Source organism: Corvus moneduloides, chromosome 3 (assembly GCF_009650955.1).
Source record: "Corvus moneduloides isolate bCorMon1 chromosome 3, bCorMon1.pri, whole genome shotgun sequence".
Lineage (NCBI taxonomy): Eukaryota > Metazoa > Chordata > Aves > Passeriformes > Corvidae > Corvus > Corvus moneduloides.
In genome coordinates, this window is record NC_045478.1 from 103,804,819 (window position 1) to 103,830,056 (window position 25,238).

Below are 25,238 nucleotides of genomic sequence, written 5' to 3' on the forward strand. Positions count from 1 at the left end.
TGCACTCTGCTGGCAGCAGCTGACACACAGCAGCTTCCTCCAGAGCAACAGTGGCATTGGCAGAGACTGCTTTACAGCTTTCTTGCAGTTATTGTAAATTAACTGTAACTAAAATAACTGCAGCATCAGTCTAAAGCCATAATTACAGCCACTCGAAGAGTTTTGCATACTTTCAATCTGTTCACATTAGTATCTTGACTGGGATTAAGGTATGTCAAGAATTTAGAGTGCCAACCACACAAGAACAAACATCTTGTGGAAAAGCTCTAAAAGGGTATTTGAAACAGAAAAAGGGTCTCTCACTCAGCTTCGAACACACAGCGACAGGCAGTGCATGAAACCTACCATAGTCTGGAGTTGGGACATGAAGTGTTGCTTGCCATGGGCAAAAACAACTGCACCCTTTCTCTGGAGAAAGCCAAAGCTTTGCCAGTCCAGTTTGGGACTACTAATGGCCCCAGGACAAGTGGCAAGGAGCTTAAATCTGTCCAGAAAGCATCACTGTCACCTATCAGCTACATAGAGGCCACATGTGCACAATGGGCTTATGACAAGCAACCACAGGTTGAAACTATTCCTATCAAACAAAGGAAAAAGGAATTCAGACATTTTTCAGCTACTCTGCTGCAGGTGTGGCTGGCAAAAGCTGCTCAGTTTTCATGGGGAAGGAAAAGCAGTAGGTCATAGGAAAGTAAACCCATAGAAACTGCTACTGAGCTGCCTATTCTCAGAGCTTCTCTGGTTGAAGCTGCTTCAGGCAGTCTGCCCAGAGCACAGCCACAGAGCCTACTTTGAGCATGATTAGAAGTTTAGTCACATGAAATTAAGCAAGGCTGAGACATTCATCTTACCCAAAAAGCTGCCTTTAGGAGGATCTGACTCACTGACCTGTATCCATATGTGCCCACTGATAGCAAACTGTCCAGTGATGGCCCTGGGGTTTATGGGCTGAGCCACCTCAGCTGTGGCAGTGTGAGCCCAGCCAGCCATGCAAAGTTTCAGGAGGTTTATACCTCACAGAAGATTGTCCAGGCCTATGCTTCCAGAAGCCCTGAAGATTTAAACAGCCTCTTGTTGCTAGTAGGAGGTGTAAAATTACTTTATAATGCTGTATGTGCAGCATAGTGGAAGAAAAAGTTGCAGACAGCCATGCAAACAGCAAAATGACTCGAAGTCCACGCATTTCATTTCAACACCCATTCCAAGAACAATCCTCTTGAGCCAAATATTTCTCTCTACTGCTCTGAAGAGCTCCAGGTAATGAGTAATTCATGATAGTTCTGTGTCTGAAGCCTCTTTGTCACTTTACATCCCACACAAATTCTTGCCATACAACAGCCCATTGTGTCAGACATCTTTATTTGCTGTGTTGCCCAAGTGTACAAATAGTGAATGTAGTTATAGAAATTCAAAATATATTGTAGTATAAATCTGTCTGGGAAGTGGAATGCTAAGATATTCACTTTATAAAATTATTACCCTTAAGTCACTCTCACTTGTACGTTTTAAATATATCAGGGTCATGAAGAGACAGATTATGATCCTGCAAAAAAGGAGTTCTCAGTAAACTTTTTCTGCTAGATGAAGTCAGTCAACAGCAAATTAATTTCTTACATTTGACTCATTTTGAGTTATCAGCCAACAGGATGTTAGCTACATCCAGACAATTCATACACAATTCAGCTCCCATTTATACCAATAAAGTCAATGTATCACTACCAACATTTTTAAGTATTAGTGAAACAATCTCAGTGACAATATTTATTTTAAGATAATGAAGTCAAGCCAGTAAGTTGCCCCTGGCCATTGAGTGCAATTGATGCTTTTGTCACATTTTCAGAGTAAGACTCCTCAGTTCTTGAACAAGTCAATACAGCTCTGCAGGAGAGACACATTGTTCTGCAAAGGAAGAGAATTAGTTTCAGATGAGGATGACTGATAATTCAAATCCTGCCTTTCACAACAAAGCAGCTTCCCAAATAGTGGGTCCATCACAGGATTTTGTAGCCTATGCCAATGCTAAAGATCTCCTACTGCAAAGACAAACACTCAGTTGGTAAAGAACCAAAACCAGATCATACAGTCTGCCTCTTCCTGCAGGCCTGCAACCATGACTCAGTTTGTGGTAAGGAGAAGGGCAGGAGACAACAGGAAGCTTTTAAAGAGGGCCAAACTGAGCAGTGTTGTCAAGGCCTTTGTGTCACATTCCAGTTCAGCACTGAAGCAGCTGCCTGTGGTAAAGTCCAGTATTCTCAGGGAGTGGGACATTAGACTTCCCTTCTTCAAAAGGAGCTGAGGATGCACAGTTACCGCTTTGTTCTTTACACTAAGTTAACAGACCCTTCAAGCCTGCCTAGCAAAGCTTGGCAGAGGCTGCTACAAAGCCAGTGTCCCCTCTGCTGACAAGCCAAGCGACAAGGATTGACAGCCTGATCACAAACTGCAGGATGTGCTCTTGTCACAGCACTCAGGAGCACTGGAAGCAGCAGCTGCCTCTAGACACAGTCGGGGTCAAACCCCACAGATGAGGCTGCCTGATGGGAAGTCAGGTGACCCAGCAAATCCTCCCAGTTACACAATACTCACTTCTCTCAACCCATGCCTGTTAAATTCCAGAGAACACACCTTTGCATGTTTTATTTCCAGTTCTGCCATTTCAATTAAATTTTTGCGGAATGCTGCTATTCTCTTCTGTTTGAAGCTCATCAGTTCTGTAGAGAAGGAAAAAAACAAAGATAAGAGGGAGATACAAAGTGTGACAGGTTTCAGTAATGTCCTTATGTTTCAGGAGTTGTACAGCTCAAATTACAGTATTTTTTCAAAAAAAAAGGTTCAAGAGTTAGTCTTGCTGTTTCTAGACAGAGATGCAGTCATCACATGACAGCCTGAGACAGAAGATCTTCGTAGGAAGACAGCTGGAATAAAACAGAAAAAGCCACACAAACTCTGTGAGAACACAGAACATTTAAAAGCCAGATACACTAAAGGAGCAGCATGTATACTGTGCAAGCATGTTTCCTCTGCTTTATATTGTCCAAATATATATACACACACACACACTTCTACTAAGAACCAGTGTTTGAAACTCTGTATAAGGCACTCAGCTGCACTGGGACAGAGCAAAAGCTTGTTTGCACAGTTCTGACTGAGATAATTAGTTACCTTCTACTACCTAAGTAGTTACATTCACATGGAGGCTGAGTTCAGTCCAGAAAGCAAATACTAGGAATAAGGTTGGTGTAGTACTGACACTGCTCTTCTACAGAGAATTGTTTTTAAAAATGTTTAGCTGCATTAGTTTTACAGGCACCTATACTGTCCTTGGGATGTCCAGGCTATTTGTTCAGGAGCCTTCAGTAGCTGAAGGTCAGATGGAGACCTCAACTGCATTAAGCTCTCCTTTAAGCGTAAGTACAGCAAAGCCTGTTTTACCTTGTTTTGCAGATTCTGAAATCTTTTCAAACTTCTGACAGCACTCCTGTTGATGTGCCTCAGCCAGCTTGACGTCCTTGCTCTTTAGTCTGGCTTTGTCTAGAGCTTTGTTCGAGTTCTCATAGTCGACTAGAGCCCTGGTTCGTCTGTACAAAAGATCCTGAATAGACAAATAGCACAGCAGAGCCTTAGCAGGACTACTTCCCAAACTGAGGTTACAACTACCTTAGCAGCAGGAGGTTTCACTTCTTCCAGCACCAGATTCTGCTTTTTCCAACAAGCTATTACAGCCTGCTCTTGGCATAGCAATAGGAGCCTTTCACAGTGCAGCACTGCATTTTCAGGACAGCCACTTACACCTTAGTGAAGGAAGTCTAAGAGCTGCTATAGGCATAATTTCTTCCCTTAAAGTAGTTTATCCTGCTGTAAGGTGGATCTCTCCACTAAGGAGGAAAAGCACTTTCTGAATTCCCTCAGTCTACTTCCAGCAGACATTTAATTCATTGGAGATCTGACAGTTTGACTGAAGCACTGCACTAACCTAAACAGGAGAAGTAGTACAAGTCTCTGAGCCAATCCCTTTCTAATCTAGCAGGAATATAGTTGTGGTGTCTAAATAACAGTACATCACACTGAGAGAGGCTGTAGTGGATGTTCTAGGGCACCTGACATCACCGGTAGGACTCTAGATGAAGAGGCCCTGTAGGTTATACCTAGATACCTTTTTTCAGCACAGTCACCCCCCTGTCAAATCAAGAGATTAGAAGAGTTGCCAGCAAGGCTTTTGCAGTCACATCAATCTACCAAAACCCTCTTGGAAGTCCAGGCTCCAATAACCCTCACAAGTTACCACATATTTGTGCTAAGGTACTCTAAAAATCCTGAAGTCAATCCCAACTACTAATTAGTCATCATTGATTTTATTGGCAAGCCCATGAGTACTCAGGCAGGGGACAGGGAAGAAACTGCTGCAGACTTAAATTCAGTTTGCTCTAACTTACAGAAATTTAAAGAGTTCTTCCACTTTACATGCCAAAGAAAAATTGGTCCAAGGTCTTCTCTAAGTGGCTGGGCTCCAGCTAGCTAATATATAGCTTCTATATTCTGCTGTGGTTTAAGAGTATCAGGTTTCTTACACAAAACAAGGGTCCACTTTCCTGTCTTCTTAAAGCACAAAGAACACCATGAGTGAGTCATGCTGCCCATAACAAAACTAAGCTTCAAAAAGAAAACTGTTCTCACCTTAGCAGCTTCTATATTGAGCATGTAGTACCTCAACAGTTCAGAGAGCTTTAAGTCTTCATCAGATGAAACTCTACTCTCTACCTTCTGCAAATGGAAAAAAAAAAAAAAAAATCAGATAGTTGGTGTGTAACAGAGAATAGCAACACCCAGAGTCAGAGATTCTTCTCCCCCACACCCACCCCCAGCAAAGATTCTCTTACCCTGAGTTTCTCAAAGAGCTCTGCAACTTTCAACAAGTACCTAGTGAGAGAAAAAAAAAAAATGCCTAAGTAAGTTTGAGATACTTCTTAGTCTGATAAATGCCAGGATCATCTGGCAGGAAAACAGAAAGCCGAAGGCTGGAGTTTACTCCTGTATACAGATCCAAACTCAAAATAAATAAACTACAAATCCAGGGCTCAAAATAAATTCATTTAGGCAAAGACCTGGAAAAAAGGTTCAATGTGCTGGATTCTGGCCTACCAGAGAAGTACAGCTTAGCAGCTCAACACCATTTAATGTAACAATGCTGATCTCCAGAACATAAAGGTCTTGTGAAGAATATCCCTGCTGCTATCCAAGAGGGATAAGCTGACTTGTTTGTTCAGCTATACACTCTGTTTTAACAAGGTCTTGGTAAATTGATAGCAAAGTCAAAAAGTGGAAGAAGTCACCTCAGAAAAGGTGACTGGGTTTCCCCAGCTTAAAAATCCCCTACTATTCTGGAAGTGCAAAGGTCCAGAAGATGGTACAGACCTAGCATAAGCTGACCTAGTGCAGTTATATTTAACAGCACAGTAGAACACACATGCATAAACCCTTTCTTCAAGAGTCTCTAGCAGTTTGTGACCTGAAGAGAAGCAAGGAGATTTCTGTTTATAAGTGTTGATGACCAGCACAAGTAACCTCTAGGACACAACAGGCAAGAGATCAACTAGTTCAGAGTTAGGTGCAATTGATAACATCAGGTCTGCCACAGCAGGAGTACCAGAGGAAGGAAAGTTTTAATGCCACTTGCTTGTAATTCAAGAAACTCAAACCACCTATGACTCAATCCTCTGGATTTTACAGAAGAAACTTGGTATTGCCAGACTCAGGATGTGTTTATGAGCAGTTAGAATTGCTTACTTTTTGATGATTGTAGGCTCTTCTAATGCCAGGCTGTTCAAACAAGCTGAAGTATAAATATAGTCATCTGCAACATCTGCAAGAACAAGACAAGGTTTTCAGGCTGAAATCAGCAAAACTGCATGATCTTTTGAAAGGGCTTTGAAAAGATTCACTTTTATGAGATCTTGTCATCTTATCTGCTTTTGCACATGCATCCTTGATTCTGTTGTAGTAGTTCACAAGAAAAGTCTTCTCTTGCTCAAAAAAATCTTCTACTTCCTGAAAAAGAGTATGACCTGTTAAGTCAGGAACTGCAGAATACAACCTTTTCCCTATTTTGGGAAGGGCCAAAGAAACAAACATAACCTGGGCCTGAGCATGAGGCCCACCAGTCCTCATTGAAAAAATGTTCAAGACCAGATGTGAGGCAAGGGTTTGACAAACCAAGCCACCTGCCAAGCTTCTTTCTCACTATGCAGGGGAGATGAAGTTGACACTCAAATACTGATGCAGGTTGTCTGAAGCAGCCAGTAAGTTGGTATGGGACAACCCTCAGGACTCCCAGCTGCTGGAAATTTATTTCCTAAGCCTGCTGCAACACTCTAGCTAAGGGCTAAGCAGTTTACAAGGTTGTTTCTCATCCACACCAAACATGATACATATTGTAATGTTTCATGACACTGTGGATAGAACAACAAGCTTATTGGGAAGTGTTGCTGTGGCAACATGTTAAAAGCTGGAGCAAGACCAGTTACAGGAGTCTTTAGTATTTGATCTTGTCTAGCATAAGCAGAAACTCATCAATCATGTCTATTCAGAGCTCCAAAGCAGACAAAATCCACACGCCCATTTCCTGAAGCTATAATTTCTTCCTCTCCACCAGTATCAGGTATTAAAGCAACTCTTCTGCATCCAGAAACTTTGTTAAATTATAAATTTAACAGCCTAAACCTCCAGTGTCTTATTTCTATAGAAGTCAAAATTAATACAGGCTCCTCCCCTCAAGTTGGGAGAGCACTAACAAGGCAGGTTAATGTCAGTAGCTGAGCCTCATGCACAGCAAGCCTGAAGCAGACAGGGGTAACTTCCTTGGAGCAGGAAGCAAGAAGCAATCAAGATTAGGGTAAGAGACAAAGCAACAACCTTACCTTGACTCCAGAGAAGAGGACCTCATCAGCACTCTTTACTACACTTTTTAAAAAGCCACCAAACATCTCTTTAGTGTTTTTCCTCCGAACACTCAGCTGTAATAGAGAGGCCAAATCAGATTTAAAGTTATACCCAGAGAGGAAAAAACAGTGACTGTTTTGTCACTTGCAAGGTAGTAACATCCTTTATATCTAGCACATGTCAGAGCAGGGTCATTTCCAAGCCCTCCATAACACCCATATAAAAATGTAACATGTAACAAGTGGCTTGGCTACAAGTAGTTCAACTACTCTGGGCCACAGATTTTTCTTATTTCCAGAAACAGTTCAATTTCTCCTTGCAGATCTTGGATCAGCATCTATCACTCAATTAGGTGTGACAAAACACATGCAGGACTGACTTTAATACACCTCCATTCCTCCATTTCAGGATCATGCAACACAGCACAGGTACACCTGAGCCATACATGCTCCCAAGATAAAGACATGCAAAGGTGGCTTCCTGAGAAATTTGACAGACTTAGAAACACTGAGATTTACAACAGAAAAGTCTGAAGGTCAGGCTTTCATCCTTCAGTCATCTCATAGAAATACTTGCAAAATCTACTTGCTGATGCTGCAAAGATGCACAGAACATTCTGACTGTGCCCAGCAAAAACAAGAACACTCCTAACAGTTTACCTCACTTGGAAAAGGAAACAAGGAAAAAAGTCTTACATCCTGGTCATACTCCAGGAAAACATGGAAATTGCGATCTTTGCTGAGCACAGGATGAGAAGCAATCCGCTGCAGGAAGATCTCATGTGATGAGACAGTCTTCTTGAAGACAGCGAGGTATTCACTGCAAGGAAACAACAGACTGAGATCCTCCCTTGTACTGCTTTCTTCAATATACAAAGAACTGCTTTAAGTTTATCCCATGAAAATATTCAACTGCAGGCTTCTGAAATAGCCAGCTCGTGATAGTGAAGCTACTTCCAATCTCTTTAGCTAGGAAGTTTTCCAGCTTGAAAGCTGGAAAAGCTGGGCAACTCCTCAGCTCCAGGATTTTCAAGACACCCTTCAAAACAAGGGTTTTGAACTCAAGATCATTTATCACCAAATGAGGCTGCTCTCCCAGGAGGCTTCTCTAAATGCAGCTTTTGGCAGTAGACCCATTTTACTTACGCTTCCAGCTCTTGCTTCATTTTGGCAAACTCTTCTTTTGTCATAGACACTTCTCCTTCCCCCAGCTTCTGCATCTTCTCTCTGGGACCATCAAAGTCAGGCTTTGAAGGTGCTGGAGGTATCTAGGCAAGGAATTGGTTAGTCATGGATATTAGCAAATAAAGTCTTCCAAGATTACTTCTAGCCTTCTCTGGAAGAAGGCTCTTTTGCCTGGTCATGGGAAAGTGTGGTAAAGAGCGCATGACCCAGGAATTCTAGAGGCACACTGACATTTTTGTGTTATCCCTGCTTTGTGTTATCCCTGTCCCACAAGGAAAACCAACCCGGAGAAACAGTTTCTGTAATCCACCCCACAGCCAGCCACCTCCTAAGAAATCATGATAGGAAGGAAAGACCACATTTAATAGATTATTTCAGTGTGCCATCTTCAGGCAGATATTAATACCACCGCAGAGTCAAGGACTCTCAAAGCATCTTTTGCTGCTCTAAGCTATATGGAACATGGACATAAATGCCATACCGCTCAAGATGTTTAGGGAATTAAGGCAACAGGAGGCATAGGGAACACCCAAGTCACAAAACACCAGTAACACTGGTAAAACATATTTCATGCCCTTATTAGTAGGCACTTTAGATTGCTAAAGTTTTTCAGCTAGAATCACAGTCTTCAGGAAGTACTTACAATGAGTCCTGCATACTCTTCAGTTTCAGTGAGCGTATCATGTAACCACACAAAGTCTTCATGCTGCCTTGTAACTGAAAACTCAGGGCTTTGAAAAGCTGGCAGTGTAGTCTGGAAGAGAATATATAGAAGCCCCACTGTTTTATAAATCAGTGCTTTTAGAAACATTTCTGTCCATTTCCAAAGGAAGCTATTCTGCTTAGTAAGAGCCTTGCCCACTCCCTTTTAGCTGAGCTGGCACTTATTCAACAGTACCACTAAGGAGACTGTTGGGAAAAAAAGTACTGTTTTAATGCAGTTTGTTTTGTGACATTTCACAGTAGCTCATTTCCTACCCCCCAGCCTTCTGGCATCTAGCTAGGATTTCTTAGCAAAGCCAACCTAACCATCAGCTACTTGTCTCTGTTTAGAGTGTTCAAATCCTAGGAAATCTGAAGTTTCTGTATATATATATATACACACACATCCTCAGGCCACCTTTAAGTGGAAAATCTCCATCTAATTAGATTTTCTTCATTGCCAAGCCCATCTTTGCAGGTATGTGTACTGCAAATACATCTGTTACTTGCACAGCCTCTTTTTGCCTGTGACCTTACCTTAGTGTGCACAGTGAACTTCACTCTGTCCTTTTCACTTAGGGCATCGGGGATATCAATTTGGAGAGAAGGATCAACATTCAGGTCTACAGATACAGACCTCAGCTGCAAGAGAATTCACAGAATAATCCTTGATCAAGCATCAAGTAGGTTTAGTGAAGCTCATTGATCATCAGTCGTGAACAAGAACCACACTGCACTATACCCCTGCCTTCAGGTACATCCCATATGACCAGAATTGCTTTCCCAGTGCTTCAAAGAGCCTTAAACTGAGCCAGCATCTTCCTTTGGGGGCTTATTTCTTCATTCATTCCAAGAGCCTAGACCCAGAACATCATTTCAAGCATACTTAAACTTTTAAAGAGCAGTGGAATAGCTTTCTCAGTTGAAGATCCTCCAGCTTACACATGAAGAGTGTCTTCTGAGAGGCCCTCCCTTGAGTGCTGCAGCCCAGCAAATCATTGCTCTTTTCTGCATAAGGGAGAAACCACCAGAGATCAAGGTCACAACACAGGGAATTTGCTGAAGAGCAACTGTATGAGCCAGGAGGAATGCTGAGGTTATCCTTTGGAGATAATTCTGAAGGCCGCCTCAGAAAAGCAGGCTAGAGAGCTGCACCAGGACTGCAATCTCACCACTCTGCAGCACAGACCACACCAGCCAGGAGCTTGCTCCTACTACTGCTGTGTACACTAAGTTTCAGCATCCAAGCCCACAGGCAAATGGTGCCAGGATCTGAGCAATCCTATCATATCACAGATGGCTAAATGCTGCCTGAAGCCTCTGCAAAGCTGCCTAAGAACTGTTGATGGGCTGCCGCCTGTTGTAAGGTGAAGCTTTGCTTCCAAAAGGCTCTGGAAGCTCCCTCCCCCTAGGCTGGCCATCTGCAGCCCAGACCTGGTATGTGACAAGTCTCTCTGGCTGCCTGCAGAGGACACAGCTGCCAGGACTGGGAGCATTCACCCCTGCCACTGCTCTCCCCTATGGTGAGACTGCCGTGCACAAGTGAGGGATATCCCAACCACTGCACCCTCCAGCCATGATAAAAACACTTCCATCTGCTGTGTCCTCACTGTTAGCTAGAATTAAAAGGAGATAGGTAACAGATAAAACTTTTTAAGCCTTATGGCTTGCAACAAGTTAAGCTTCCTAGAAGATGGGAAGGACAGAAGACTTTTAGCCCATCCTGGGCATTGCCTTGGCAGCAAGCACACTTACAGAGCATGCCCTGGAACACAGTTCCTAGCACTCCCTGGCACTGTTCACATCCAAAAGGACATGGTGGGACTCCAAACTCTACAGGGATTCCAACAGTAATCACTTCCCTCCAGTCACCACTTAGGACATACTGTTATGTTCCCATACAGGCAGGCAATTCTGGTCCTTGCTAGAGAGGCACAGGCCAAACAGAGGTGCATGGTTCAGAGGTCACTGACATGGGTTTGGGCAGAAGCTGCTCCACTCAGGCACTGCAGGAAGGACAGGTAGAAGGCCACCAGTCAGCCATCAGCTTCACTGAGAGCACAGCTTGCTGTTTGTTGCCAAATGAAAGGCAAGTTGCTTGGTGTTTCCCATTTCCCAGCCAGATAACACCACCGGCCAAAGCAGAAAGATGCAGACCCCAGTGTTTTACATCTTGCTTACTTCTATTTGCTGTCCAAACAGGATCAGCAGTGCTAACAATATGAACTGCTGAGTCTGGAAAGTATGATAAGCCAAAGGAAACTGTTTCCTCTCAGCTAAACTAAGGAAAGGATTACACAAAACAGACAGTCCTGAATTTGGGAGCTTTCTTACAAAGTTTTGTGGAGAAAGTAACCCATGATTAGATGCTGTCTGCACACCCCTCCATGCCTAGTAGTTGTCTACAAGAGACAGACAAGCATGAACATAAAGCAGTCCTGCTTGGTCAGGTTAAAGCAGTTAACATGTCACAAGCATGTGTCTCCTGGCACCCTGCACCAACTGCAAGTAGGACCTGGAGCTATATGAAACCAAGGATTGTAAGACCCCTGGTCTGCTGTAGGTCTGTGGAGGTCACTGTGGGCTCCTAACTCCAGGCCAGAGACCTTTAGGATTACACAATCACGGTTCAGACTAAAAAGGGAATATTCACGCTGTCTGACTTCAGGAGGAGGGAGTGCTTTGTTTCCCGACAAAAAGTGCTGGAGCAGCATTTGTCCCCTGAATGGGAAGCAGGAAGCTCCACTCCTGTCAGCAGAGCTCTATAAAACACTAACTCAATGAGCACCCACAGCAGGTGTCCCACACCAACCCCTGACCCACACAAGCACCTGCTCTGCAGCACCAATGGCTCCGCACGCAGGACCTTTCGTGCCACCATCTCTGCAACACCCATCCTACAAGCAGGAATGGGGACCAACATGCTTATGGTCACATGAAGGCTGTGCAGAGCAAAGGGATTAAACATCCATCTCCAGACCCCAGGATTGTTCTTTTACCACAGCAGGCATCCAACCCAAGGCTTTCCCAGGTCACCACTCCACCTGAACTCTCTGGCAGCTCCTTCATATCCAGGGGCATTTCTCTGCTAGGATGTCACTGCTTCCTCCCAGGACTCCAGGAAGTAGGGCAAGAGAACTGAAGTTTCCCCATCCAGTCACCAGAAACCAGTCTGTCACTCCATACCCTCAAGGGATATAATCCAAGCTCAGCAGGTGGGAAGGGATTATTCCTTACTTGTAGCAGATACCCAAATAGGTACAGAGGACACACAGAGGGGAAACAGCTGGGCTGGGCTGCAAACTGAAACACTCAGCCAAAGCCAGACAGTACTCTCACCTTCAACTCTCATTTCTCTTTCCCACAAGCAGCTTCTGGTTAGCCATGACTACAGAAACTGTTGCAGCTTCTCTGACACCTCCCACTTCTAGACTCAAGACTCGTCAGTGACTTTCTTTCAGGATTCCTGGGGTTTCTTGAGGATTCCAGCAAAACTACTCCCTGTTCAGCACAGATACTGTCCACCTGTCCAACTTGGAAATTAGAACAAGACAAAGCAGAGCCCTTCACAACAACATAGATATCATATTGGTTAACATTTCTAGGTTTCAGGATGAGAAGATTAAAAATAGATATTACGGTACTGATTAGGACACCATGACAAACACCTGATCTAGAAGCCCAGGAAACATCAGAGATTACTACTGTACCCATTCCAGGTAGAATTTTAGAATTTTGCTTTTTTTCCATTTGTTAGAGATGCTAGGGGGGAAAAAAAAAAAAAAAAGCTGGATCACTTAAGTACAATGGTGTGATGACCATCAGCTACCCAGACTTCTGCCTGACAGACATTACATTTCTGATCAGGCCTCACCCAAATGCAAACACATCTTGACGCTTGCAGGCACCCAGTGGAAGGAAATGCCCTCAACCACTGAAGTCTCTTAGTTCTGGTGAGAGGCCTGAGCTGCTGCTTTTACAGTTCCACCCTTTGCAGTTTTAGCATCAGCTCTGGATGACTCGGTGTCACTTCTGCATTCTAACAAAAGAATCTGCCAGTGCAAGCAACTGTGTACAACTTCTGACTGCTAGTGAAATACGTATTTATTCTCAAAGACAGATTAATCCAGGGGTTTTCCACATAGCCAGGCTCTTGGAAGCAGCAAGGAGCCCTTCCACAAGGGCTCACATGTCAAAGCTTTCTGCTTATTGTCAGCTACCTTTTAAAAACCCTCTCCCCTTACTGATCACCTCCCTGCTGTCATTCAAGCAACAGCCCACAAACAAGACTTCAGTAGTAATTACCTCTGCCACTGCCTAGAATCCATTACTTTTTACAGGGCAGGATTTCTAATTAAAGCTGCTTAGGTGCCCTCCGGAGACCACTAAAAGATCATGATGTTTTCTGATGTTATACAGAGCCCTCCATTCCAGAGGGCCTTGTTTCGACACCCAGGAGTTAACCAGCAGAGAATCTGGCCAGCAGATAGCAGCAGCATTAGCTGCTGGAACTACATTTTAGTCATATTCAGCACAAACAGCTTAAGTTTCCTTTTAATCAGGATGCTAAAAGGACATCTGAAAGTGCACTGCAGGCATGCAGCACTACAGAGCCAACAGAGCACATGTGAAGTTTGGATCTTGCAGCCTTTGTGGCAGGTTTGCTGTTACCACTCTGACACTGAGCTGAACAGTCCTGAAGTGGTCTGGTTACACACAGCCAGGAAAATTGAACCAGGGCTTACTTATGCTATAGAAAATGCTTCCCCAAATTTGTGACTTTGGACTGGAGAGCTCCAGTGATGCAAAGGTTTAATTATTTTGCTTAAAACACAGATAAAGAGGGAATAACAGCTCAATGTAATCACACTGAAATGGCATTCCTCAGCAAGTGCAGTGCTTGCCAAGGAAGCAGAAGGCCCAGAGCACCTGTTGCCTCTGGCTGTGCAATAAACTGGCCCTCTCCTGCCAGAGGGATCTCTGCATTGCTCTCTGCAGAAACCAGCAGGTCACACCCCTCCTGACAGAGGGAAGGACACTATAAACATTCAAGGATGCCATATTCCAAGCAAAAACCTCACTGGCTCACCCTGTACCACCAGCAGCACACAGGACACCTCCACCCAAGCCACAGCTTCTTCCTCAGTTCGAGGAGTCAAGCAGCAGCTTTGGCCATGCAGGGCAAGCCCCCTGTGTGCCTGCAGAGCAGAGCCTGGGGCTGAGCACTCCTGGCCTCTCTCAAATGGAAATTGTGCAGCAGCAGCAAAACCCCAGGCCACAATCAGCATCCCCAAGAATGCTTTCCTGACCTCCTACAGTGAGGCCAGAGCCGGTGGCAGGGAGCCTCAGGAATACAGCAGCCTCACCATGCTGGCTTCACCTTCCATTAGCCCAAACTTCTGGGCCAGCATCGTGGAGGCTGCATGTCCTTGAGAGTGTGTTATCCCTATCCAGGAGCTGTCACCTTGCTAGCAGCTCACCTCCCCACTTGATTTCAGGCCCAGCAGCATGCAGAAGCAGGTTTTTTGCTAAGCACAGGCAAGATCCAGTGTGGCTTCATTCCTTCCAGAACATGCAGCAGGATTTGTCCAGCAGAGAATCACCATTTGTGAGCGATAACAGCAAGTCCCAGGCCATGACACAACATTTTGTCTTCCACTGATTGCTTTGAGAAAGAGGGGCTACAATACATGCTCTCAGGATTTTGATCTAGAACACTTTAACTGCAGACTGAAGCCTTAAAATACCATGAAGTCACTGATATTAAGAAATACCAAGGTATTTACTCAAATAGCTTGGAAGCCCCACTACTCACTTCAAATTCTGAAGTGCCTTTTCCTCCCCCATGACAGATTAAACCTTATTTTCCACTGCACTTCCAATCACCCTTATCCTACCCTCCCTTCCTCTTCCTACATATCCTGATCCTCTCCTGCTTTGCCACCTCAGGGTCAGTTTTTAGTTTATACTTAACAGTGACTCCTATTTAAGTTAATGCCTAATGAAGTTTCCCTTACAGGCACGGGTTTTATCTACTGGTCACACACCAGTCCCATGTTGTTGTTTCTTTGCCTGAACAGGAACAGACAAGATAGGAGCATTTCTATCCTCCCCGGTGCTGCTGGAATCCCAAGACAGCCCTACAACCTAAAACAAGCTAATCTTTGTCCACTGAGCATCAGAGTTTAAAGCTACTCCAGCCCCCACCACGAGAATGCTTTCCCCTCCCCCCGATATTCCTGTCTGAGTTAGAAAGGCACATAAACACTCAAAAGTTACCAATTGCTGCAAGAGAGTTGATGTTTGACCTTCCACTCCACCCCTCACCTGCAGATCCTGCAGGCCTGCAAAGACTCAGTATTCTCCAAGGGCAGACACTTTAACACAAAGAGTTTCACATGCAGCAGAAAAGACTTAAAGCACTGGCCAGCTCACAGCAAGCTACTAGAAAATGCTTCTTCTACAAACTTCTGCCTGTCTACTGACTCAGGATTGTTTCAAAACAAGATTCATATGGAAGAGAAGCAGAAAAAATGAAATTATCCAGAAGACGTTAATAAAAGCTGGTGTATTTCTTGCCTCAGCTAATATGCATGCTCCAAAAAGCTGGCGAAAACAGAGACTGAAGAGACTTTCAGCACACCTAACAGCTTAAAACAAAGTCACCTTCCTGCCAGTGAAGCTTAGCCACAATGCAAAAACCACATGCAGATGTGACAACATGAAAGGCAAATAGGCAACTTGCTGACTCTTCCAGGGCTGCCTTGCCTCCTTTTCAAGGTGTGTTGAGGGTAGTTATTAAACCTTATTAAGAGCAAAAGTTAACCCAGTCAGCTTGTCCAGTAGAAGAGATAATTCCAATCACTGTCTACACTACATAAACATTAATTCACAAAGTTCCTGTTTCAGCATTTTACTTGCATTTCCTCTGAGAAGTTGAGAGTCTTCACATTAGGAAACACCCTGTGCTGCTTCAAAGGGAAGACATGAAGCTCCTTGGCACTTACAGCTTCAACACTTCTCCGGACAAAGGAAACCCAAGCGAGCTGCTGATGTGACAACCAAGGGAAAGGGACACCGCAGGTGAAGTGACAGCTGACAGCCTAATTAACCCAGAGCACACCGCCAGGAAGGCCGGTCACTGACACGCAGGGCAGCTGACCCACTGAGGAAGAGCAAGTTTAACCCCCCGCAGCACAGTCGCCTACAGCACTTGGCCGGCTGTGCCCAGGGACAGGTCCTGGCGAGCAGGTCCTGCTCCTGCATCACCTACCAGGCCCAGTTCCCGCAGCTCCAGGGCCCTGGTTATCGCCCTGCTCCTACCTCGGCACAGGAGTGCAACCCGCACTGGCTCACGGCAGCTGCACAGCCCTTTCCTCCTTCCTCCTCCTCCTTCCCACTCCGGCTTTAATCCTCCCCACCCCCCTGTCTTTCCCGGGGCACCTCTCCCTTCAGGCGCTGCTCCCCACGCTCGCCCCGGGCCACCCTGACCCCCCGCCATCAGGAGACGTGGGTGCGCCAAAGGCACGAGGACTAAGGCGACTAATATTTTAAAAACAAACCCTAAACGGAGCAGAAATTAAAAACCTGTCACTGTCCCAGCGCTGCCGGGGGCAGAGGGAGCAGGGAGCTCATTCTCACGCCGCGGGGGCAGCTCGGCTGCGCCCTCACCGCCCGCCCCAGCCAGACCCGGCCCGCCGCCCTCACCTTGTCCTGCGCGTCCCCACGGAGCAGAGCCATATCTCCGGGAGAGGCAACCACCCTCCACCTTTCTCTTTCTCCTCCTCCCCGCCACCTCCTCCCATATAACCCGGGCGGAGCCGCCGCCGCCACACCCCCCGAGGGGCACTCGCCATCTTCGGTGAGGGCAGGGCGCTGTTTGCCTTCATCCAAGATGGCACCACAACGCTTTATTTTTTTTTGTCTTGCATTTAAAGATTTGGGTTCTTTTCCTTATAGCCCTTCAAAGAACACCCAAGAAGCGAGGGGTGGAGCGGGCGCGCCCCTCTTACCACCTTTCGGGGCGCTTCAGCGAAGGGGAAGAGGCTGGCGGCTGGCGTTGCGGGAGAACTACAAGTCCCGTGAGGCAGCGGGCGGCGCATGCGCAATGAGCGCGGCGGAGGCGGCAGGCGGGGCGCGCATGCGCGCTGGCGCCCGCGGCGGTGGCGGGAAGCGCGGCTGAGGTAACGCGGAGCCGTGGGTCCTGAGAACCGCGGGGTGCACGGCGGGCCTGAGGGCGAGGGAAGGCCAAGGGGAGGGGAAGGAGGGACGGGGCTGGTGCTCCCCTGGCCCAACCTGCCCCCGGGTCCGGCAGCGAGCGGCCCGCATGGCCGGGCTGCCGTGGCTGGGCATGCCCGCGTCCGGCGGGGCTTCTTGTCCGGAGTGGTTTATCTCCCTCTGCACAAGAGCAGGCTTATTTTATCTGGGATTTTTCAGACACCTGGAGCCCATGTAGAAAGTTTGTCTGCCTGAGGGCACTTGGTGGTCACTGGTGTTGGCCCAGCTCTTTCACAGATCGCAGAAAACGCTAACTTCGTATTACAGCCCTATTCCCCACTAGTTCCATTCCCAGTGCTGATCTGGGAATGAAGCTTGAACTGGGAACTGAAGCTTGTTGAAGTTACCCTTTGGTTAAGGGTAGCCCTGTGGGCTTGTGCTTTAAACGGGTTGCTAAGTTGTCTCTGTGCCCTAAACATGCCAAAAGAGGGAGGTGTATTTTTAATCAGTAATGTAGTTTGCAAACTTCAGGGAACTCACAGTTATACCTTCATCAGTGGGTTTGTTCTCCTCAAATTAGGGACACGGGGCAGCAGATCTGTAGGTGTGTTTAGCAGTGCTCTTTTTCTGAAGTAAGCCAGTGCTTTGTTTTCTTGCTGGATAGGTGGCTGTGGAGAAAAACCCAATACTGGGTATTTAACCCCATACTGGTTATTGTCTGAAACCACAGCTGGAGGTAGGTTTTTATGGATGTAATCCTTTATATTTCCTTCCGTTAAACCATTCCTATCCTGGAAAAAAACTGCCTCAGTTGTGTTAGCTCAGTTATTGTTGGAGCTGCAAAGTCAACTTGCTTGGGAAAGTTAAGTCCTCCTGATTTTTTTTTTTTTTTTTACCTCCAGATTACTTTAATTTTTTTTTCTGTTCTCTGGTGTGGCTCATCGTGCAACACTTGATGCAATTCTGCCAGTCTTCAATACAAATGCTTTCGGAGAGAAGGGAGACACTTCCCTAGAGGGAAATCTCAGTTAAACTCTGTTATTTATGTGCAAGAGTAGATCCCAACCACTCCATTTGTTTCTTGTAAGTTATCTGCACAGAAATGCCACTGTGATTTCTTGAAAAACACATGATTCTTTATTCAGCTGGGCACAAGGGTTCCATATTTCTAAGCAATCCTAGAACCTCTTTCTTTTTATAAAACAGGACAGCAGCTGGCAAACTCTCCCTTTCCTGGTGGTTCTGTTCATACAGTGCACAAACATTTCCTCAGGTATTGGAAATTCCACAGGTGTATTCCCCAGCACAATGTAGGCTGTTAACTCAAAATTCAGACTATTCACTGAAGCACTGTGTTGCAGTAAATTAATTCTAGAGCTCATAAGATTCCGTATTTCAATAGCTCCGTGATTCAAAACACTGATCTGGTATAAATTTATTCCTTAGAACGTGTTGAGGGAGCAGCTTACTACAGGTGAACTTATGCTGAATCAGTTATCCTCTTGCTTCCTGCAGCTGGCATAAAGCCAGAATAAACTTCTTCTTTTGTGCTGTGGCTTTATGGAACAAAGCCGCAGTCACTGGCCCAACGTTTTCTGATAATAATCTTCAAATAATAGCCCAAGAGACTACAGGCTTGGATACTGTTAACACTGGAATAAGAACATGTTTTTCCTCTTTTATTTTAAATCCCAGCTCTAGCAGCTCTATTTAGAGGTAAGCCCTAAGAGAGGAGAGATTAATTTTTCTGCACTGCTTTTTAGGATTTGCTGTTGAGAGGTTACTTTTGTATCAGTTGCATGCCACCAGGTTACAGCACAGGTTGTATTTGTCCAAGCCCCACAAAGAGTGTGAGAATGTAAAGCCAGTGAGGAGAAAAGCAGCGTGTCTGCCTGCTCCTGATTAAACTGGTACCCCTGCATGGCTTTGTCCTTCACAGCTGAAGGACAATATTTATGGATCCCGAGTCCAAAGTCTCAGCCTCCTGCTGGGAGATGCCTTGTTCTAATCAGCTGCCCCGTTTTTGGAAACTTCTGTGACAGATGCTCACCCCCACACCGTGCCCACTGCAGCTCTGGGATCTGTCCACACAAAATAACTCCCCGTGGTTTTGTTTCCCGTGGCGCCCACGGCTCGGGCGGCGTGGGAAGCGCTGTGTGAGGAGTGTGGGGAAGGAAGAGAGCGACGTGGAAGGATTGTCAGGAACAGAATGCTGCTGTTAGCTGGCAGTGAGCAGGGATTCTGTCTTTGCAGTGGATGGAGGGAGCTTTGGAATGGTAAACAGATCACTTCAGTAGGAGAATGGGGCCTCAATTCTGCGTGTGAAATGCTGCTATGGAAGTGTTGCATTTTATCCATGTGCAAAAACCTTCCTAGGGCTCAGCACTGCAGTTCCAGTGCAGCTCTAGCAGGTGTGCTGAGACTGGTATTGCTTGTATGCTGTTCTTGCTTTTAAATTTCCTAAGTGTCTTAGGGCACAGCTATGGTTGAAACTTGGTTTAGAAAAATACTTTTATATTTTATTCTGAACTTTAAAAAAAAAATCTTTGAATCTGAAAATACTCGCAGTGCATCTGGTTTCTCTTTGGCTTTTCTAGCTTCAAGTTTCACAGTTGTATATCCTGCTGTCTGTTTTCTCCTAGGTATACAAAAGAAAGATGTGGGTTTATACCCCATAAGGTACCTTGTCCCCACAATCCCCTTAAGTTGGTCATTCACTATAAACTTAAAAGTTTTAATACCTCACAGCAATGGATTAGCTTCAGTCTCCTCTCTGTAGCTTTTATTTCCCCCTCCCTCTTTTGGGGGGTTGTTTGTGGCAGATCAGGTTTTTGTGCCTACCTCCACGGCAGTTCTGATACTGTTGCTGTAGGGATGTCCTGTGATGCAACTTTTGCTGCTTGCAACAAATCTTCAAGTGTTTCAGATTTCAGATTTGTCAGGCCAGCAGCTGTTCTTTTCGGGAGCATTTCCTCTTTTCCTTGCTCATTGAGTCTTTCTCTTATTTATCTGAAGAGTAAAGGTGGTACAAGGTGTTTGAAGACACTTTGGGCATAGCAATTCTTTGTTTGGCAAAGGGCAAGAATAGGATGGTGGCAGAGTTTTGTGACTCTGGAAATCACAAATTTCTTTTTCCACAGGAGGAAAAAATATGGTAACCCACAGACTGTTCCTGACAGAAGGAAGAAAACTCTAACTGCTCACAAACACTTCTTGTCAGGATGCAATTCCTACGGATCCTGTCCAGGAAAGCAGGGAGCCTGGAAATGCTTTTTCAAATACCATTTTGCCAAAAGCAATTCCCATACACGTGTCTGTCTACCTCTGCATGTGTTTATAGTAAAAAGAAAAAAGGAAACAGTTATGAACAAGTCGACCAAGAAAAATACAAGAACTTGGTCCACTCTGTTACATCCTACAAAACCAGTGCCCAAACACCAGAGACAATACTTGAGGAGGACAATTGGTTATATGGGCCACCAAATAAACACAGACCTCCAATTAAAGCTGGGACAAAAACTCCCAAGAACTGGGTTCCTTTAATAAACCCCAGCAAGAGAATTCTTCCTGTCAGCAGTGATTCAAATGTCCCCATGAAAATCGGGTTACAAAGAGCAAAGATGCCCAGTGTTACCCGCATCCTTCAAGAAACCCTCTCTCCACAGCAAGTCTTTTATCTGGAAAGATGGAAGAATAAAATGATAGAGGAACTTGGAAAAGAGGAATTTGAAGAGTATACCAAAAGTAAGTCTAGCCACAGTGTGATTGCAGAGTAGAAGCAGTATAGATTTCTGGCAGGTACATTAGGCCAAGTGGTTTGGAAATCCATGAAGTTGTTTCCATTTCATGAGAGCATGTTGTGAGTGTACCTGTTACCAATGAGCCTAAGCTCTGGTCTTTGTTCTAGGACCAGGAAAATGGATTTAGAAATTTGTGGAAAACAAGAATCAGACTGTAAACATACTTTGCTCAATTCTTTCTGACTTCCCTTTAGTTCTCTATTTGCCAGTATCTATTTAGAAATTGATATTTTCCAGCTGGTATTACTGAGCCTCTTTGCTGTTACAAAGCTGCTTGGTGACAAGATGGAAATAGGCATTTTGAACTCCTAAAATCCTGAGTGTTTAAAAACCAGTGTGCCCTGCTGTTTATGGTGAAGTTTTTCAGTAATTGTTTAGTTTATCCAGTGTATGTATGAGTAATCAATGAGACTAAAAAAAATAAAGTAAGCATTAATATAAGGGATATATTTTATTTATATATTTTTTCATTTATTTATAATTTTACTATTGACAATTTATTTTCTGTTTCTTTTCCTTCTCCCCACACCCTCAAAACTTTCAGTACAAAAACCAGGACTGGTTTAAGAGCTGCATTGTGTAAAGTGTAGGATACAAATCTAAAGTAGTGTCTAAAATGTGAGGGGGTTTTCCCATTTTTCTTAGATCTTTTTCTCCAGGGAGAGCTCTTCCATTCAGCTTTGGAATCAATTTTCCTGTCTGAAGAGAAGGCAGCTAAGGAGCAGGGCAAAGATGATGTCGTGGCTGGCTACTTATCCAGCGTGGAACATGTCTTGGGAGACATCAGTGAGGTGAAGGCTCTGGAAAGCGGAGTTCAGCACGAGACCCTGCAGTACCTGGGCCTGGTCGACTGCGTGGCCAAGTATCGGTGAGGTGCCCTTCCCTCAGACTCCTGTGGTGCCCCTGGTGCTCTGGAGGCCGGGGTGTGATTGGGGGAAGCTGGACAGAGCTCTAGGACTGGCAAAATGGAGGAACTCCCCTGGATGAACCTGCTCTGTTTTTTCTGGTGGAGAGTTCCTTACTGCAGAAGGGACAGGTTTAAGCAATCATCAGCGCTTTCCAGGAACTGTGGCAGGTTTTAGTAAGCTTTGGTTTTTAGGATCTAAACTGCCAGCGAAAGAGACTTGTTTAGAGATAATAATGAGCAACATGACATCAGGGTGAAACAGGCTGAGAGTGAGAAGTCTGTATGTGCTGTGTCATCCCTGTTTTCTTACTTGTGACCAAACTGAAGTTTAAAGCATTGTCCTATTTTGTTCTCCTGTGCAGGGGCCGATTGTGTGTGATCGACTGGAAAACTTCGGAGAAACCAAAGCCATTTCTGCAGAATACTTATGACAACCCATTACAGGTTGCAGCATATATTGGAGCCATAAATCATGATGCCAATTATGACTTCCAGGTCAGTAGGCCTGCTGCATGTCGAGACAAGCAGCAACACCTGTGTTATCTTCATTTCTTCCTGCCTGTAGAACCTGCTGTCCGTCATGCGTGTGTTGGTAGGATTTGTAACAAAGGAGCCCAGTCCTAGATCAGGTTAAGCTGGCATACTGTGAAATAATTCCACTACTCCTGCTAATCCTGCTGCCCTTGGCTGCCAGTAGTGAATTTTCAGTGGTTTTAAGGAAGTGCTCAGTGGAACCAAGGGATGCTTAGATGAACTCCCAGGGACTTGGCATCTGGGTGATCCCCTGTGCTCTGTCCTGTGTGTTTTTTTCCTTGTGTCAAGGGTAGGAAGAGGCAGGGGAAGAAATAAAGCAAAAGAGCTTGCAAACAAGAAAATGGTGAGGGAGGGCCTTACCTGCATCGTGTCTTGCTGAATCCCACTAGCAAATTAAGGACTAAGTGTTGCACTTGTGTCTGGAAGCTGTACTGTTTCCTCAGGGAAAAGTAGTGAATCACTTCATCAGAAGACAGTGGAATAATGTTTTTAAAGACTCCAAAAGCATTTCTAGCCTGTCTGCTTGGCCCGAACAATTTTTACCTCAATACAAATATTGAAGGGAGGAAATACGAAGCAGAAGAGAGCAGGTTGATTCATTTGCTGTGCAAAGGACTTTCTAGAATACTGTAGAGGTCAGTAAACACAAGCACAATCTACAGACATGATCCTTACAGAGTGAAATACGGGCTGGAATTCTGCCATTAGCTTCCTGCCCCCCCACTGCCAGTGGCTGTTTAGGATTTGGGATTTGTCAGGTATGAAAGATGTCAGAACATACCTAAGTAACCATTTTTATCCAGACTGAAGCTGGAGAGTGGCACCAGTCTGGTTGTATGGCCCCAGGCAAAGCCTCCTCAGTCTCTGGCAATTTTCCTGGCATCTGCAGGATTTAAATATCACTCATCCTCAGAGTTCATGTCCCCTGGTTTCCACTGAAGTTACTCAGAACTTTGGGCTTGGGGTTTTTTGGAGCGTTTGAATTTTAAGTTTCCAAGTGTTTTATGGTGAGCTATTGCCCCTTTTTATTCCTCATGTCTTGCGTGAGATGTGTATGTTAGGAAGATGTTTTGCAGTGAGGTTTAGCTCTTTGGGTTGCCTACAAATGTTGGATTTCTGCCAGCCCCCTGTTTGTGCTGCAGGTTCGCTGTGGGCTCGTTGTGGTTGCCTACAAGAATGGCTCTCCAGCACATCCACATTTCATGGATCCTGACCTGTGCTCACAGTACTGGAGTAAGTGGCTCTTGCGCCTGGAGGAGTACATGGACAAAAACTGACCCAGACTAAGCACGAGCAAATGGTCTGAGCACAGAGACAAAGGAAGAACCTTTTTTTTAAATATACCACTTTCCTATTCTTTTTTGAGTAACTTTGGCTAATTTCTTACTAGCGGGGTTCCCCTCCCTCCCCTCCCAAAAAGGTGAGCAACTTTCAAATGGGGAATATCTGTTTGCTTATACTGTAGGTGACCTCAGTGGTCCAAGCAGAACAAAGCCAACTTATTTAGCCTCTTTTTTATCCCACACAGTTTATACAGCCTGAGGTTGATAGAAGAGTTTCTATCATCAAGTAAAAATGCTTGATCAAATCATCTTTCTTTTGTGATTTTTGAGGAAGAAAAAATGTTGCAGAACTGAGTCTTTGAAAATGAAGTTGGTGAACTAAAGCAAGACAATGTCTGCAATGTATGAGCTGAGAGAAATGCAAATGATAAAGAAATTGATATGGTAGACTGGGTTTCAGTCAGTTCTCGCTCATGCCATCATCAGGCTTGTTACTATTTGTGTTTTTTCTTACAGCTACAACTGGAAAACCTGTGCTGAGGGTTTTAATGAAATAGCTCTTATTTAGAATACTACAGCAAAGTGACCACTTAACAAAAGTGGCTCAGAAAGGGAGGAACAGAATTGTAACCAATGCTCACAGAAATTTCCAGCAAGTGTTCTGAGAGATGGGAACATTAGCTGCTGCTAGTGGCTCCTCCTGCAGGTTTCTTAACAGCCAGCCCACAGAACAGCACTGTGAAACGGGCTCTGTGCCTTGGCTTGTGAGCTCTGTGCTGCCACTGCCTTGAGCTCTCCTGACTGCTGTGGGTGTGATCCAACATGGAGCCCACCCCTGTGGAATGATCCCCAGTGTCACGTGAGTTTCTGTATCAAAGCAGGCCTGTGGCTGTGAAGCCAGGCCTTCTGAGGGGTGAAGAGCTGCTGGTTGGGTTTCTGTTTATGGGTTTCTGTTTGTTTGGGTTTGTTTGGTTTTTTTTCCAAGTAAGTTTGTGAATAAATGTTTTGAAACAGAACTTTTACTTTTGAAGCAGATAAAATCAGGTCTGTAAAGCAGAGAATAAGCCTTGATCATGTCAGGCAGTGCTGCTCTGGAAAGCTTTTTTCCTCATTCTCTTTGTCTTCTATGAATTGTATGTATGGATTTTCACAAGACTGCTGCAGCTTACAAATAAAATTTTGACCAACCCCTAAGCTTCAAGAAAATCAGCCAGAACCATAACTAAAACCCCAGAAATTTAAACCTCTGTGCTGCTTAGTCTTGTGCCTCCAGATTACTGAACTGTGGAAATTTGTGCAGTTAGAGTGGTACGTGCTTATTCAAACCTGGCCTAGTGATGTCATAACTCTGCTTAATTAGATTTCTAAAAAGACAAACCATGGGGACTGAAAAGCTGGTTCAGAGATGACACCATTAAAACACATCACATGTGTTCTGAAGTCCTACCTGTTTAACAAGGATCTTCCCACAGCACAAAGTGTTAGCAGGTGGCTGGTTTAATGTCACTGAACAGTGTCAGTGTTCTGTGAAAGACAGTTTGTGAATACAAAGAGGGTGGGCAGAGGTAGGAGGTGATAAAAGGTACTGAAATCCCTGGGTTGGTTGGGATTGGGTAGAGGAGGGCAGTGCTGAACTGCTGGGCAACGTTTGGGTGGGATTGCTTTCTTCATCAGT

General features: G+C 44.9%; 2 protein-coding genes across 3 annotated transcripts; one reads left to right on the forward strand and one right to left on the reverse strand.

Annotated features, from left to right (window-relative positions):
* Positions 1 to 1,342: 1,342 nt before the first annotated feature.
* SNX5 (sorting nexin 5) lies at positions 1,343 to 16,633 on the reverse strand. The gene is made up of 13 exons (XM_032103115.1): positions 16,530 to 16,633; positions 9,360 to 9,464; positions 8,764 to 8,874; positions 8,082 to 8,203; positions 7,632 to 7,755; positions 6,915 to 7,010; positions 5,940 to 6,045; positions 5,785 to 5,860; positions 4,878 to 4,917; positions 4,675 to 4,761; positions 3,433 to 3,592; positions 2,626 to 2,711; positions 1,343 to 1,899 (listed from the first exon to the last, which is right to left on the reverse strand). Exons 1-13 carry the CDS (start codon positions 16,560 to 16,562, stop codon positions 1,852 to 1,854), a joined length of 1,194 nt encoding a protein of 397 aa, XP_031959006.1. The 5' UTR covers positions 16,563 to 16,633; the 3' UTR covers positions 1,343 to 1,851.
* A 341-nt stretch (positions 16,634 to 16,974) lies between these two features.
* On the forward strand, positions 16,975 to 24,757 carry MGME1 (mitochondrial genome maintenance exonuclease 1). Of its 2 annotated transcripts, none has more exons than XM_032103117.1 (5): positions 16,975 to 17,005; positions 20,180 to 20,783; positions 21,485 to 21,707; positions 22,109 to 22,241; positions 23,423 to 24,757. In XM_032103117.1, exons 2-5 carry the CDS (start codon positions 20,261 to 20,263, stop codon positions 23,555 to 23,557), a joined length of 1,014 nt encoding a protein of 337 aa, XP_031959008.1. In that variant the 5' UTR covers positions 16,975 to 17,005; positions 20,180 to 20,260; the 3' UTR covers positions 23,558 to 24,757. The 2 variants fall into 2 exon arrangements, with proteins under 2 accessions (XP_031959008.1, XP_031959007.1); XM_032103116.1 differs by lacking the exon at positions 16,975 to 17,005 and adding an exon at positions 17,138 to 17,775.
* The last annotated feature ends 481 nt before the right edge of the window (positions 24,758 to 25,238 follow it).